Genomic DNA, 17,544 nt, shown 5'->3' with positions numbered 1-17,544 from the left:
AAATATATTTAGACTAACAGTAGACTGAGTAAAACTAATGCTTTGTCATAACTACAATTGGAAGAACATTTGTTGGTTGAAGTAAAAAATGTATTGATATTGCACATTTCAATTACTGTATTTGAATTGTAACTTAACTGTAAAGGAATCATGTGTCCACCTTCAAAATTGTGTGTTTTTGCATTAAAATTGGTTAGCATTAGCATAACAATTGGCTATGAAGCTAGCAATTTTGAAAAACCGTTTTCATTTTCTCTTTACGTTTTATTACGTCTTTAAGGAAAAGTTCGGTTGAAACACTTAGCTATTGTTTCCCCATTCCAAAGCAATGCTATCAAATGCCAGTCGCCGCCCTAGACTGTCTAAAAGGTGTCCACACAGAATGCTAATCTTTTCTTGCTAAGTGGTCAGAAATGACTGCTGGTGGCAAGAAGGCGGAGGAAGGTTAGATATAGGAAAGGAGTGGCGCGAAGGGGCGGAGCGGTTCGCTTTCCCAGGCGGTGTCAGCTGGAGAAAACGGGATAGAGGAGCAGTGAGAGGCCGACACAGGAGGGTTTCATTCGCCCGGCTGATTTTTCAGACTGCACCAGCGGACTCCAGGTAAGGGGAAGGAGAGGTTTTAGGGCGTTTTCTCATGACTCAGGAGGAGAAGTGCTTTAGGCGTACTGAGCAGAACATATTAGAATTCATGGCACAGAGCTGTTCTTCAATTCAGCACGTTGCCTCAGAATATGTAAAGAGAAATACCAATTAAGAATAACATTAACTTAGCTAAAAATGCGCAGTATTTGTGAGTAGCATATGACAAAAGCTAGTTTGGGCACTTGAAGTACAATTTTTCTCCCTACAGATAATAAATGTGCATTCATGCACATTTTATCCAATTTTGGTTTGGCTACCTTTTTTAGTTATACCCTGTATCAATAGGCCCATATGTTATGATAAATAGCCTACTATTGGTTATGTTTTAAATCTGCATTATGCTATCCAATTTATTAAGAAAAAGCTTATAGCTGATATTTCTACAAAGAATACAGTCATTTTGTATAGAATTTGTCAAGACAATGCCAATTTCCTCCAGTTATTAATTGCAGTGTATTGTATACAAATACTTCATGGCCATTTAAATTCATATAATACATATTGTAAAATATAGACTTAGGCTATATTATCTGATTGATCCTCAATGAATACTCAAAATGGAAAAGACTGATGTGGCAGACAGCAGCAGCAGCAATGTGTCAAGATGAACTGCATGTCAGTTGAAACACAGACTGTGTGTGTGTGTGTGTGTGTGTGTGTGTGTGTGTGTGTGTGTGTGTGTGTGTGTCAGTACAATTTGGTGCTGTATGTTTGATAAGGACAGAGAAGACTGCATTTGTTAACTTTATTAATTGGTATTTTTCCACCATTGTGCCATCATGAACACTTTTCTGTGATTTTTCAGAATAATATTGGCATAAACAGACCTAATCTACCTCCTATTTTCATAAACTAACCCAGAAAACATAGCAAGCAATATATGGTATTTCTGAAGCAGTGACATCTTGTGGCATTAAAAAAAACATGTTTTTTGTAATCCAAAAATTCTACATGCACTTTTTTCACAGTGAAAAGTTACAATTTATAATATTAGGTAAATCACCACTGTTGACTGTTTGGTAAATCAGTAACTATTGGGTTAAGGTCTTCAGTATCTGTGGTCATTAGGAGGATACTGTCTAATTTGGGCCTGGCAGGCCTGTTTTGCATCTTCATTCATTATTCAAATAACTTGGAAATAGATACTGACATGATATGCTCTCTTACCACTAGTGTCATAGTTTACTATTTTATTAGTCTAATAAAAACTGAGTTTGTTTCAAGGGCTTTTGGAGACATTGATGGCCCTGTGACTGTCGGCCTGACTGTGTCTGCGTGAGTGTTTTGCCTGACTATGCAACCACCATATTTGCATGTCTCTGCTCAAGCATTGCCTATTTGTTTATTCGTTAATGCTCCAACACGGCCAAGGCACAAGAGATTTGTGAATTTCGATGTAGAAATGTGAGCTTTAAGTTGGTCTTGGATTTCTCATCTTTTAACTGATGTCTAAACAGGGAAAAGTAGTATTTTGTGACATTTTCTATATGATGCTTTCGGTTTGACGCCATTGATATCTCAGGCAAATAAGGCTGGATTTGTCTTGATGGCTTTGGCTTCCTAGGCGTGTATGGATTGGCTGTAGATGTAATAAATCAAGTTGCCATATCTTCTTGCCTCAGTTAGCAGGGCTCTGCACTCTACAGCAGAAAGTTATCTCTCTCTCTCAGATTAAATCATATACAGGCTTCTCTTAATACTGTGGCTGTAAATCAAGGCCAATATTTTCTATAACATTATGTGATGTAGGAAAGGGAAGTTTGGAGTCCCCTGCTGGAGCTGCTGCCCCCGCGACCCGATACCGGATAAGCGGGCGAAGATGGAGATGGAGATTATGTGATGTGCTGTGGGATACATTAAGCTGCCCAGCGTCATCCAAGCCTCAGATCTAATAGGATTTATCTGTTACTGAAGGGCTCTGCATCCAAACAAAAGTTAGATATAGCTACCTCAAATCATTAGCCTATTTGGTGGTATTAAATAGTCAGTAAACCCACATTACGAAATCATTTTCTAATACAGAATGCATCCAAACAACTTAAGAAGATACCGCCTTTGGTTTGATTTGGGGAAGTTTGTACAACACAACAGATGAGGTGAGGTTGAGGTTGGTGTTTATACGTCGGCAGAAAGTGTTCACAGTGAGATCACTTACCTAGCCAGGGTGTTGTTTCTGAAAACACACATTGCTTTTAATGTTTCTGGATGCCAAAATGCCATTCATATCCATTGTATTTAGGTGGTAGAGAGGGTCTCAATGGCACAGCTCTTAAAACATAAGCAAAATGGACAAAATCATTAGGATTGCCATTTGCAAGTGATCATGGATCATGATATATGTCTTGGTTGTAGAGAGAGCTATTACATAAACAGTAGCTGTAACATAAATTGCTATCTAAAAACAAAATCATACTAATCATTACTCCAAAGGCAATCTACATAAATCTGTTAGATGTTATAAGGGTTTCTAGGCTAACTGTAATGCTTAATGGCTCTTTGCCAGTGAACTCAGCAGCCAGGTAATTTAAAGACTGGAAGAGTTTCTCTTGTCGCTTAAATTGCCTCCTCGACTTCAAGAGGCAACAAGCAAATATGTTTTTAGAAGGATGAGGTGTCCTTTCCTCTGAAAGCTCACTCCACGGGGCAGTAGTAACAGCTTTGAGACTGCCTTCACCAAGGAGGAACAGAACAACTTCCGGTTCAGCCGTAGACCGACGACTCGAGGAGCTATCAAATAAGTGACAAGATAAATTAATTTATAGACAGTTAAAGGTCCCATGGCATGAACATTGCATTTTATGAGATTTTTTAACATTAATATGAGTTCCCCCAGCCTGCCTATGGTCCCCCAATGGCTAGAAATGTTGATAGGTATTAACCGAGCACTGGGCATCCTGCTCTGCCTTTGAGAAAATGAGAGCTGAGATGGGCCGATCTGGAATCTCTGGAATCTGGAATGCTACATAAAAGCATCCATAGAGCACAATGTCATGGGACCTTTAAACCATCTAGCAGCTAGAAATCTAGCTAGAAAAATCTAGAAATCTAGCTGCTAGAAACATTGCAATATGTAGGTGTTAAAATAAATTCCCCTTTTATGTACTTTTACTATGGCAAAATAAAGCTTCTTAAAGCAATAAAGCGTTCCAGCAAAATGGTTCGCATAAGGACCATCATCACAAAACCACTACCTGGTCAAAGAGTGTCAAACAGGCAGACATATCACATATGAGATCAACCATCTGTGATATACTGTATTTTGCTCTATACTTGGGAATAATGACTGTCATCAATGGAATTATAATGTTTGTGCTGGATGTAATCAGTTTATTGCCTATAGTGTCTGATGGTAATAAGTAGGCGTATGATCAAATATAAGACTGTATTTCTCCTGTTGGTAAATAATGGCTTCATAATAATAGCAGGATGGGAAATATTAGTCGTTTAACTGGGCAGAGGGCAGTAAATTTACTTGTTTAATTAGGAACATTTTGTAGAGAGGAGACTTTATTTTTTTTTAATGAGTATAGCAGTATACAGTGGCTTATGTTATCCAATATTAGCACATTTTTCAAAATGTGCTAAATGAGTCTGTCGCTGAGTAAAAAATAACTTCTCGTTCTTCAGTTCTGGATATGCGCACCAAAAGAGTCAGAATGAGTCGCACTGAGCGACAATTTATAGCGACAATTTCCTAAAAGGAAAACTTTTCACAGGGGGCTTATGTGAAATAATATTCATTGGAAAAACACCATCCTATAATTTCAGCACGTGGTCAGGTAACCAATCAACTCAAACATTTCATTTGTATAAATTGATTCATCTATAAATTGGTTTATAATGTTACATGTCGTACCATTTTAGAAACTGATCTTTTCCAATCATGTGTATAATATGTAAAGAGTTCACATAGTATTACAGTACCTAAATGCAGCTGCTGTATTATTTTATAGGTGTCAGCATGTCGACAAAGGTCAGCGCCGAAGAGATGGTGGAGATGAGGGAGGCTTTCCAGAAAGTGGGTGAGTAAAAATGTTTGTGCGGATATTGCAGACACCCTTCAGACAATGATGGATTAGTCAATCCTGTTTGAAGAGCCGACAAACACGTGTGGGCGCCATCTGATGGACACATGGGATTCACGCAAAGACATTTAAAACCTTATATGCACCCACATTTAAGTTATGGCTTAAAGGAATAGTTTAGAACATGTGCTTATTGTTAGCTTAGCTTCTGATTTCAGCATCTGACATGACTGGGATCAATAATTTCATCTAACTCTCAGTGAGAAAGCGAATAAACGTTTCTCACAAAACTGTTAGTTGAGTAGTTGCAATGGACAAGAAGTCTTTTATTCAAAATCTTTCCTACGTGGGAAAACCTTTTGCACACCTCTTTTGTCGGGCAGGTGCGTTGGATATGAACAAAGGTCGCAGATCAGAAGCTTAGAAAGACTGGCGCATACTGAAGGTCTAAGACCGAAATGTATTTTCTAAGTAAATAATTGCGTAATTCTAAGTGTGCAGGATTCTTTCTAGTATTTTTTTTCTACAAAGACAATAAAACATCTTTCTGTACACTGTATGTTGTAAGTCAGCGTATCATAGTTCTGCTCTAGATGTTATAATCTTGTCAGGTTTTCTTGAATTTGCTGCAGAGCTTCATTTTAATCAGTGTGTTATCAAAGGGATATTGCAGCCATTTAGTATTGGCTTTAGAGAAGGTCTATGGTATCTTGACCTTTAGTCCAGAGTATGTGTCAAACTCGGAGGCCGCGGTTTGATTCTGACCTGTGGCACTTTTCCTGCATGTAACTCCCCTTCTTTTCCCCTTCATGTCCAAGATGTAACCAAAAAATAACATTTTTGAAATATTACTTGCTTATTTCCCTCTCTTCTTCCCCTTGCCTCTTGCCTCCACCACACTTCTCTAGATTCGGATGGCAATGGGTACATCGTCTCCTCTGAACTTGGCGATCTCTTCCGCGAGGCGGGCTGTCCTTTGCCCGGATACCAGATCAGAGAACTGCTTCAGAAGCTGGACAGAGACAACGACAGCCGGATTAGCTTTGATGAGTTCACGACTGTAGGTAACATTAATTAATTAATTAACTAACTAACTAACTAACTAACTAACTAACTAACTAACTAACTAACTAACTACAATTGCTTCACAACTTTATATACTGTTTACTGTCTATTTAGTTTTCTCAGTAATCCATATACTAAGGAAAGCTCATTGTGGGACTGGCTCTAGTGGCTATAATTCTGCAACCAGGCTGAATTTTGGGAGTGAGACTTCACATACGGTATTAGGGGACCAGTAAGGCCTATATAAAAGAGACTTCAGATACAGTACTATGGGACCACTAAGGTCTATATAAAAGAGACTTCAGATAAAGTATTAGGGGACCACTAAGGTCTATATAAAAGAGACTTCAGATAAAGTATTAGGGGACCACTAAGGTCTATATAAAAGAGAGTAAGGGAGCAGCAAGCAGAATGGCTGATGCGGAGTGACTGGGCTGGGGTAAAAGCCCTGAGACACCAACCCAATTATCGGCCGTCGGACCATCTGGCAAGGTCAGACTGCGAAATCTGTTTGGTGTGTTCCGTGCCGTCATCAGTGGGAGGAGCCTCGGCATTCATTTTGGCCGATTTGACATAAATCAGAAGGCGGGCAGTAAGACTCAGTGACCAATCTGATTGGTGGAGTGCTAACCCAGAAATGACGAGTGGGATGAGCGTGAAAATTCCTCTCAAACTCTGCCAAAAATCCTTTAAACTGACCTTTGTCATGACAGATTAAGAAACTCCATGGCCTTTTTGTCGCTTCAAATGTTTTCAGAAACACGTTTTCTAATTCTAAATGATTTATGTTCATCCATTCTGCACAGTTTATTATGCAATTCAATTGTATACAATACATATATGCAGTATTGGCTCCCTACTCAGTCTCCCTTTCAGCTTAGGGGTCCCTGGTTATAAAAAAAAAAAAAAACTTTACTAAATCATCCTGAATGTTAAATTCTATATCTGCCAATATATCTCTTCTACACACTACACATTTAACAAATGAAGCTGCAATTTAATTGACTTTAATTATAGCCATGGAATGTATTTTTCAGATTTTTCATGATCTGAAGGACGACCGCATGGCCCAGGGTTTCAAGAAAGCTCTGAACAAGAAACAAGGCATCGTGGCCATTGGGGGCACCAGCGAGATCTCTAGTGCAGGAACTCAGCATTCCATCTCTGGTTAGTGAAGCTCCAGTAACACAAACGCCTACCCAATGTTTTTTAAGGGTCTACTGTCAATCAATGGCATCATGACAGATCACTTGACTCAACTGTATTTCAGAGCAGGAGCGCTTTGCCTTCGCCAACTACATCAACTCTTCTTTGGAAAAGGATCCAGACTGTAAACACCTGCTGCCCATCAACCCCGAAACTGAAGCTCTGTTTAAAGCAGTGGCTGACGGCGTCATCCTTTGGTAAACCTTAACAAATCTGACTTATCAATGACCTAACAAAACATACTACTCACTCACCTTGTAATTAGCTGTACTCACCTATCCATAGCTTTATTTGGTTTATCCTCATCCAAATTTGATCTTCAAATCCTTATCTGTTAATTTCTGTTAATCTGTTTTTCTGACCCATGTTTGCAGTAAACTCATCAACCTCTCTGTCGCTGACACCATTGATGAGAGAACCATTAATAAAAAGAAACTGACAGCTTTCACCACACAGGTCAGTTTGTTGCTTAACTAAATAATCAACTGTGCTTTGTTGAATCGTTGTTTTGGCAAAATAATCCCAACTTTTTAAATTTAATATATAAAGTATATAGGGGTTTTTCTTTTTTTAATTCTTGCCCATATTAAATATTGGGGGCAATTTAAGAAGTACAATACACACACAATCACTCTCTTAAGGAAAGGTCAAAGGGGTCACCTTGTGGTTGAACTTGATTCAACACAAACACTGACTATATATAAGCAGGGCAAATAGACCATTTGCACATCAGTGTGTTTAAATTATTATTCTAAATCAAGACCTAGAATGGCAGGGGTCCATTTTGTCATGAACACAGGTACTTTCACCTGTAAAATAGCAGTCATATTTTCCATTCTACGGACCTGTTTGATTTTTTTTTTTAAGATCCACTGAGCTATTGTAGACGGGCTTGGCTTCATCCAATGGATAGTAATCATTTTTCTTGCAATAGCTTTGGTCCTTTTGAAAGCAAGTTTTCAGGTATTTTGTCCATTAAGAAAAATTTGTCTTCTAATCCCTTTATGACTCGCCAGCCATTAATCTTCCCATGTATTGGGTTCCAATTCCCATTCAATTTTAATATGCAAGGTATTGTCTGACGTGTTTTTCACAAGACTCTTATAGAGATGCTTTGTTGATACCACATGTTGAGAAATTAGTATAAAAAACTGTTCAACATCAGTTGGATCTCTTTTAAGACTATCCCTATCTGTGTGAAGTCAAACCTTTCTTAAAGTTGTGAGAATGGTCGTAATGTGTTGTTCTCAAACATCTGATTTATACTGACCAACCCCTTTTCCGCCGATCTTCTGTATGCTAAGTGATATGGCCATAGAATTGCTTCTGGGCATTGTTCCATATATTAATTAGTGTGTTTGACCCAGATGGTATTAATTCTTTTTTTGTTTTTTGAGCCTGCCAAAATGAAAGAGTAGATATTGATATCCCTTTTAAGGAATTCTGTTCAATGGATAGCCATCCAGTTTCTATCCACCCATGCCACTATTATTCTAAGTTGGGCTGCCCAGTAATACATTTTAAAATTAAAATAGATCTAGGCTTTCTTTTTTGCCATCAATATTTTTAGACGTATTGTGGGTCTCCTATTTTGCCAAATAAATTTTGTTATACTTTTTTCAGTGTTGATTGTGGTACATAAATAGGCAGAGATTGAAATAAAAAAAGAAGTCTGGGGAGAATATTCATCCTCACTGACTCAATGTAGCCCAAAAGTGACAAAGGCAGCATATCCTATCTGCTCATATCTTGGTTAATCTCGTGACTATGTTTTTTGTAATATAGGGTTTTTGCAAAGATACATAATAGATGGATGCATACATGAAAGCCATTTAAAAATCAAGTAACAGTTTTCTTCCAGTTGACAGGTGATACTAAAACTATATCCACGATTATACACATGACATCACATTGCATGGATCTGACCTTGATCTTTTTGTATTACCCAACAGGAGAATCTGAACCTGGCTCTGAATTCCGCCTCAGCCATCGGCTGCCAAGTTGTCAACATCGGAGCTCAAGATCTGAAGGAGGGAAAACCTCACTTGGTGCTTGGACTCCTCTGGCAGATTATCAAGATAGGACTGTTCGCTGCTATAGAGCTGAGCCGCAATGAAGGTTTGTTCATACACACACACACACACACAGACACACAGCCTCCCTCCCTCCCTGAGAGTCCCTGTAAATTTGCCTACTCCTTACCATGTCGAGAACTACTCTCTCTGCCATCTTTTCCTCACTCGCTCCCATGGCCCTGTCATGGCCTCTGTCACTCCCCGATGTGAGTCGAGTGCAGATTTGAGTTTACGGCATAATGCCCCAACATCCCAATATAACAGATTGCCAACACAATACCTTAGCGTTTAGTTTATTTCCGTTTATTTATGTATCCCAAACAATCAACCTACTTTATAAGACAAAATAAATCACAAAGATAAAACACAATCCCATACAAATCAATTTGATTCGATTAAAGAACAAAAAAGGTTTAAGGAGCAGGCCTAAGCATAATGCCTATAAGTCCTGCCCCTACTTTACAATATTGTCTTATTACAAAAACATATATATGCTCAGCCTCAAGAATTCTACCCCTACATCACGGTTCATTCCACCCCCACAAATCTGAGTCATGCTTGTCTTTCTGTGTGCAGCTATAGCAGCGCTGCTGGAGGAGGGGGAGAGTCTGGAAGAACTGATGAAACTCAGCCCTGAGGAGCTGCTGCTGCGCTGGGCCAATTTCCATTTAAAGAAAGCCGGCATGTCCATATCAAACTTCTCTGGAGATATTAAGGTAAGGAAATGTCAGAGTGATGCCTTAACCTGTTACTGTAGACTACTGAAACTATTTTTTCACTGCCAACCTTAATTTCAGGCTCTTACCTAGAGCATTGAACTACCATGTGCTTCTATTTAATATGTCTGATAGACATTTCATTTGGAAAATAGGTACATATTGTACAGTTACACATAGACTGAATCACATTGACGTTAGGCTAACACAAAAATCACTTCCAGCTAGACAAATGGCAGTTGATCTGAATAGCGGAGAAATGTGAAATAGGCAAAACTTGTTTGTTTATTTTGTCTCTTTCAACCGTAACTGCGTCATCTAAAGATATAAAGTTCAACATTGTGGTCCTACCTCTCTGACGTTTGTACTGTGCTGCTTTGCTAGTGTCTTTTACAAAAAACAGAGTATATCGACTTGTTCCCTGCACCCCGTTTGCTGTGTGACTTTACACTGACTATACAGGACACAGGGGTTTTCTACCAGAGAGTTATTGTACACAAACATTGTAAATCTGTGTATTACGACACTTGATGCGAGTGTTTTACTTGCACAAAAAACACTACACAATGCTAGTGGAATCATCTCACAGGAGAAAAGATGTGACATGTGTGTGTGGTAAGGAGTCATTTCAGTGTGGTTTGGTATTTTATCATATTTCTCTGAGTAGGACTCCAAGGCGTACTTCCACCTGCTAGAGCAGATTGCTCCAGATGGCAGCAAAGAGGACGTTCCCCGGATTGAGATTGACATGACTGGTCTTTATGTAAGTTGAGATAGATGCTGTATATTTGTTGTTAACATCCTTTTATTGTGCATATATTCAGTTAGTATTTTAGTCAGACATAACACTTAAATAAGTAAAGATTTGGGGCCTTACTACACACTATCAAGACTCAACAGAATCAAACAGAAACCCATTGGGATGTCATTGAAACTGAGCTCAGTCGAGGCTTTCCATATGCTATCGGAGGCTGAAGGGACACTGACTTCCTGTTGCCCCTCTTCCAGCTTCCTTCCTGTCGGACTATATTAGGATCATGACATCATTCTGATTTTCTTATCTGGCCTCTCCCTGTCACATCTTTTTTTGTCAGCACTTTTTGTATGCTGGGTTTGTATCGGTGGTGGAAGAAGTATTCAGGTTCTTTACTTAAAAAAAAATAAAAGTCCTGCAATGCAAATGTTAGCAAAATTAGGTAAGCATCACCAGGAAAAAGAACTTGGAGGAATAAAACGTGATGTACTCATGCAGAAAATCCTCACAGTTTAGAAACTGGAAACGATCAAAACAGTCTAAACTAATCAATTCAGCTGGACTTATAATAATAACAATAAGACATTGTATTTTATAAACTGCATGTGTGCAAAAATCTTGATTTGTAAAGTAACTAGCAACTAAGTTTGTGTTCGAGCTGTGTTCACAGTTAAACAACTGTATAAAAAGCTGAATTTATATCTGTTTCAAACAAAGTCTGGCCTTGTGTATATAATTAAAGCGGTTAGATTAATGTAATGGGGTGAAAAGTACAATATTTCTCTCTGAAATATAGTGAAGTACAAGTAAAGAATGGCATGAAAACAAAGGCAAAGTACAACACTGTTCACTCTAGTAGTAAAACTGACATCTACTGTACATGGAATTTCTTAGTGAACCTAGAATTTTGTGATTCCAAAACCATACATGAATATTAGAGAAAATCTGGATGTACAGTCACATTAGTTTTGAGATGTCTTTAAGTACATTGGACCCCTTAAAGCAGTGGTTTTCAAACTTTACAAAGCACAGTAGCAGAAAAACAAGGCTGTATAAAGAGGTACGTTACAGTGCTAGACCACCACTGTCTGATTGACTAAACAACAACTTTGTAACCAAAAAACACTTAAATACTACTTCTGTTTAAAATGCATGACTTGATTAATTCATTATAGTATAATTTTTCTGCGACTTTAAAGAAATCTCTTGTACCCCCTGCAGTACACCAAAGTACCCCTAGAGGTACACATACCCCCATTTGAGAAACACAGCCTTAAAGGATGTATCCCACATGACAGATCACCACACACATTTACAAAATGTAAATGTGTGTTTTGTTTGTGTTTACTCTAGGAGAAGGATCTCACGAAGAGAGCAGAGTGCATGCTGAAACAGGCCGAGCGCCTCGGCTGCAGACAGTTTGTAACTGCCACCGACGTCGTGTTTGGAAACTCCAAGCTCAACATGGCCTTCGTAGCCAAGCTCTTCAACAAACACCCGGCTCTCACCAAACCAGACAACCAAGACTGGAATAATGTGGAGAGTAAGCATGGAGGACCAATTCCTCTCTCACACATACCGTCGCCACGTCTACACATGTAGCGAGTGACTAACCTCCTGTGTTGACCTGCTGTGCGTCTGCCGGGCTTACCTTTCTTTTCTTGTCTCCGTCAAGGCGAGACCAGAGAGGAGAGAACTTTCAGGAACTGGATGAACTCTCTCGGAGTCAGTCCACATGTGCACCATATCTACGGGTCAGTATCCCTCTCTTAAAATTACTGTATTTGTAGTTATCGCGTTTTCTGCTTATTGCCACAGTAGACACTTGCACACAACCTGTTCAAGGCAGGACTATGGCGCCTCTAAGCCTCTTCGCCATCTGTGTGAAAGTTACGAAGATGGCATGGAGAGACAGAGTTGTTGTTGGAGGGTAATCACAGAGCAGTAACAACCATCTGTGGAAAAGGGATAGCCAGCATGGTGGGAAGACGCTGCAGTGATGACCGAGTAGACCCATAGGCAGGTCAAAAAGTCAAAAGCAGCGTTTCGAGTAGCCAAAGTTATTAGTTTACAAAAACATTGCGTGCGATAGTCCACTTTCTCTTCCACTCGCTCACTCTCACTTTCAGACACAAACTCACACACACACACACACACACACACACACACACACACACACACACACACACACACACACACATTTGTGTCTGGCTATCTTTGTGGGGACCAGTCATTGACATAATGCATTCCCTAGCCCCTTACCCTAACCTTAACCATCAACCTAAATGCCTAACCTTATCCCTTACCCTTACCCTTACCCTAACCTTAACCTAACTCTAACCCTACTCCTAAAAGACTCCAAGTCTTATTCCTCAAAAAGCCCTTTAACGTTATGGGGACCAGCATTTTGTCCCCACAAAGGTGTCAGGTCCCCATAAGTATACTGTATTCACAGTTTTTGGTCCCCACAAATGTAGCTGAACCTGGTCCACACACACACACACACACACACACACACACACACACACAGGGCAGAATATATTGGAGGCAGGTTCTGGAGTCTGCCCTCCTATTGGTTAAGGCTCTGCAAAAGTTGACTCAGAGTTAACTTTGGGTGACTAGGGAGAGGATTTCACTCATATGACTGTTTTCATAGGGAATTCATTTAATCTCTCCACTCTCCTGTTATGCTGTTATGCGTGGTTGATTCAACAGTGACGGCTGGCTTACACCCCCTAGACACAACTCTGTTGTATTACACATCACTGCCAGCATGCTATTAAAAAAAATTCCACCCTGGAGTGGCATTATGTTGCCTTTGCGTGGTTCTGTGGGAACAAACAAAGCCAGCATAACGGCAGACCTTCATTGCGGACTCTCTGTAAGAGGGACTACTAGTTCATGTTTTTAATACAGCCATGTGTGTAAACTTGTGTTAATGCAGTGATCTGCAGGATGCCATGGTGATTCTCCAGCTCTATAAAACAATTAAGGTGCCAGTGGACTGGGACAAAGTCAACCAACCTCCATTCAAGGGAAAAGGAGCAGGGCATTTAAAAAAGGTACATTTACATTATACTACTTTCAAAACTGTTACAATTACAGTATGTATTCTTTTAAAAAGTGGGTTTACAACCTTTAATTAATGAGGAGGAAATTAAGTGTGTGTGTGTGTGTGGGGGGGGGTGGGGGTGGGGGTGGGTGCGCGCGTGCGTACTCAAACCACTTTCCGGGGTTTCCTAGGATGCATTTGACCACATATCTTTTCAGTGTAAACACTGATGTGACAGTTGATCAACTGAGTTTATCTTAAAATATACTAACTTTGTGTGTGTGACAGATGGAAAACTGCACCTATGCTGTGGAGCTGGGTAAGAAGAAAGCTGGTTTCTCCCTGGTGGGAATTGGCGGACAGGACCTCTATGATGGAAATCCAACTCTAACTCTGGCGCTGGTGTGGCAGTTGATGAGGAGGTGATTAAATCTTCTTTTTGTCATTTTAGAAATATATTTTTATGTCCATTTTAGCAGCATGAAACATAGTATGTAGTACACTTTTACATTACTACCTTGACACAGCAAAACAAATAAGAAAATTAAAGAACTTTAAGGAAAAAAAAAACTTAAATAAAAAAGAAGAAAATGCAATTAAAAACTATAATAGTGCTTCTCCTGTCTTAACAGATGATCATATTTTTGAGTAAGATTAATATATACTTTATTAGGGAAATTACAATTTACACTGAATTACACACACATGCTCAGTACCTATACATGCACTTAATGGAGAGATATCCGGGGGGGGGCTGCCCATGAAAAGGCACCATGAGCAGTTGGGGGTTCGGTGCCTTGCTCAAGAGCACCTTGGCAGTGCCCAGGAGGCGAACTGGCACCTCTCCAGCTACCAGTCCACCATAATTTAGTATATTTATTGCAATAGATATGAAACATTGCATACATTTAAAATAAATATATTGCGTATTTATTGTGACACTTTGATATAATGCTGCACAACGTGGTATTGCGATAATGACAATGAGTCGATATATCATGCACCCCTAATTTTGCAGTAATTGCTGCTATTCTTACACATTATTACGCCTTTGAATCTGTACGCAGGTACACGTTAAATGTTCTTGAAGACCTCGGGCACGGAGCAGTTGCAGGAGATGATTTGATAGTTTCATGGGTCAACAAGACTTTGGCTGAAGCTGGCAAGAGTTCCACTATCAAAAGCTTTAAGGTGAATTATGTCATGTTTTATTTTTTAAAGAGTGTAGTTTTAACAACACAACCATTATGTGAGCAGCAGCATTGTTGTGGGGGTAAAAATTAATTTTGATCTTACCTATATCTGGAATTGTATTTTTTACTGTGTGTTTTCATATGTGTGTGTTCAGGACAAAGCGATCAGTACCAGTATCCCGGTCCTGGACCTGATTGATGCCATTCAGCCACAAAGTGTGAACTTTGAGCTGGTTCACAAAGGAAGTCTGTCAGACGAAGACAAACTAAACAATGCCAAGTAATCCCCTACCTGCGTTTCTCTGACTGTTTTTGTTGGCTGTTGCTGGGCTTTATATATTTGGCAAAATTCTGACCACGCAATGGGACATCTACAGCGAAGTAAAATGTTTTGCACGTCCATAAATTATATTTTGTGGAGAAATAATCATTTAAAGACTAATTTAATTTGTGAGACATAGCCTACCTACTCTTTATTCGCCCAAGTTTACCTATACAATGTTAGTGAGCTACGATTACAACCAATCAGAGAATTAAAATAGGTCATTTTTTTTTCTTATGTTTTTTATATATATATATATATATATATATGAAAAATTCCACATGAAAATAGTGTATGTCTAAAAAATAAATCAAAACAAATTAAAATAATGTATTGACGCCAAAAATAACCAACATATACAGTATAAAGAAAGCTAAACATTGGTTATATAAAATTCATCCTACATAGACACACATTCAGTCCAATATACATATCGTTTATCAAAAAATTGACTCAATCCTGTTAAATTTGTCTCACTTTAAAGAAGTTTAAGTAGGTAATTTCTGATTGGCTGTTTTGTCTCCAATTCGATTGCTAGTAGGATTAATGGTCACTAGAGTGGCAGGGAAGGACGATGATAGTAAGGGGACGTTATTTTGGAAGTTAGTATTAGCCTATGTGGGTAACGGCAACAATTTCTCCACAAAATATTGCTTATGTATGTGCTTACCAACAGATTTAGCAATTTTCCCTGTGTTCAAAATGTCCCATTACAAACTCTGAGTTTTGACACAAATATAACTCCATATTTTAGCTGGTAAAATGAATTAATAGTGACAGAATAGTGCTGAAAAAAATGCATTTAAACTAGTAAACAAATAACTCAAAAATACAATGATTGTCAGGTCTAATACGTTGCCACAGTGACGCTAACCGCGGTCCTTTCCTGTACCAGGTATGCCATTTCCATGGCGAGGAAGATCGGGGCGAAGGTCTACGCTCTGCCTGAGGACCTGGTAGAGGTTAACCCGAAAATGGTGATGACCATCTTCGCCTGCCTGATGGGGAGAGGCATGAAGAGGGCTTAAAGGAGACACACACACACACACACACACACACACACAATGACTGTGTTTACTGTGTTGTGATTTTGAGACATAAAGAGAGTTAACAGAGCTGTATTCTCTTGTTTTTTTAAGCAGTTTTTCTGAATTTGGCCAAAATACAAGTACAATAGTGGTCACCTGAGGGCTCAGACCATAAAGGCTATGGATAAATATTTGGGGTTTGGGTGTTTTTTTTTCTGAATCTCAGTGTTGCTTCTGGACACTTCGGTAGTTGGGTGATAGCAGGGTCACATTAAGAAAACACTCATCTTCCCATACTGCTCATTAATATACATATATCAGCAGGAATGTGTTTGTCTAGACTGGCGACGTGTATACAGGGTCTGCCCAGTACACGAGGGGTAAGCCTGTGAGAATGAATGAGGACAAATGAATGAATGTCTTTTGTTTATTTAAATGGAAAGGCTGTGTCCATGGAAATGTGGGAACAATGAGCAATTAACATCTATCAGCCCTGCTGAAAGCAATCTATTAAGATAGGTGATAGTTTTGTCCTCTTATGCACTGTACGTGCCTCTTCTTGCTTCCCCAGATGCATTGCCTACAGGTTTCCCATGTCTCACTGCCTCATGATATACCAAGATGTTCTGTATCATTCAATATTCCTGCCAATTCACAGTCTAAGCGCTGATTAATGATAAGCCATAATACTATATTCTTTACTGAATCCTTTTTTTGCCTTATTTGTATAAATGACCAAAGCTGTGCAGAATTAAATGCAGTTCATGTTGTTCTACTGGAAGCTGTAAATCCTTATAAATCCATTCATTTACCCATTAATAGAGATGTAATTAAGGGGTTTTAATGGTGTTTTAAGGGGCAATTATTAGATTAATGGATGTACAAATATACAACTTTAGGTAGTTAATGTATTATCTTTAAGGATCTTGAAACCCTTCAAATGGACCAAATAACATGTTACAATATCTTAACTGCATTTGTGTTATTAAATAAAGGGTCTTCATTTTTCAGTTATGGGGAAAAAGTCATGCTATTTTGTAAATGGTAGAAGTGTTTTTTCACCCCTTCCTGACCCACGCAGATAATAATTGGAAACCAACTCACTTATAATATATCAATGCATTTATCAATTGATTAACCTAAAATTAATTTACTAATATTATTTATTATTTAATATTATTAATAATTTACACAATACTCATTATAAAATCCCATAATATGTTACAATCCATTACTGTTTCAATTATGAAATCACAAATCTGGTGGTATTAAATAGCTTAATACTGCATAAGAAGCCTTTAAAATGTACTATTTGCACCTGAAAACATTTCAGACGGCTGACGTAAATCAAAGCCCAACATTTAAAAAAATGTAAGGGATAAGTAGTCACAGCTTCCATTTTGGAAAAATTAGTTTGTTTTGTTGGTCAATGCAGTAATGTCTTTCTGAAATTTTGGTCATGTGAA

The 17,544-nt window shown here is 38.7% G+C and overlaps 1 protein-coding gene across 2 annotated transcripts in view; it reads left to right on the top strand.

The window, feature by feature from the left end:
• Positions 1–480: 480 nt before the first annotated feature.
• LOC117951365 (plastin-2-like) overlaps positions 481–17,544 on the top strand; it is a 39,734-nt gene continuing 22,670 nt past the window's right edge. The window contains exons 1-16 of one of the 2 annotated variants that reach the window (XM_034883061.1): positions 481–600; positions 4,596–4,664; positions 5,576–5,727; positions 6,770–6,899; positions 7,003–7,135; positions 7,313–7,394; positions 8,891–9,056; positions 9,590–9,729; positions 10,397–10,492; positions 11,837–12,026; positions 12,159–12,237; positions 13,428–13,545; positions 13,824–13,957; positions 14,603–14,726; positions 14,884–15,008; positions 15,946–16,082. In XM_034883061.1, the coding sequence (XP_034738952.1) occupies positions 4,604–4,664; positions 5,576–5,727; positions 6,770–6,899; positions 7,003–7,135; positions 7,313–7,394; positions 8,891–9,056; positions 9,590–9,729; positions 10,397–10,492; positions 11,837–12,026; positions 12,159–12,237; positions 13,428–13,545; positions 13,824–13,957; positions 14,603–14,726; positions 14,884–15,008; positions 15,946–16,078 (1,863 nt within the window). In that variant the 5' untranslated portion in view covers positions 481–600; positions 4,596–4,603 and the 3' untranslated portion in view covers positions 16,079–16,082. Of the gene's footprint in view, positions 601–4,595; positions 4,665–5,575; positions 5,728–6,769; positions 6,900–7,002; positions 7,136–7,312; positions 7,395–8,890; positions 9,057–9,589; positions 9,730–10,396; positions 10,493–11,836; positions 12,027–12,158; positions 12,238–13,427; positions 13,546–13,823; positions 13,958–14,602; positions 14,727–14,883; positions 15,009–15,945; positions 16,851–17,544 lie in introns of those variants that run through there. The other variant, XM_034883060.1, reaches the window with a different exon arrangement.

The sequence above is a fragment of the Etheostoma cragini genome, chromosome 10, assembly GCF_013103735.1.
Source record: "Etheostoma cragini isolate CJK2018 chromosome 10, CSU_Ecrag_1.0, whole genome shotgun sequence".
NCBI lineage: Eukaryota > Metazoa > Chordata > Actinopteri > Perciformes > Percidae > Etheostoma > Etheostoma cragini.
Note: the sequence above shows the minus strand (reverse complement) of the source record. Positions and strands in the feature narration are given on the sequence as shown.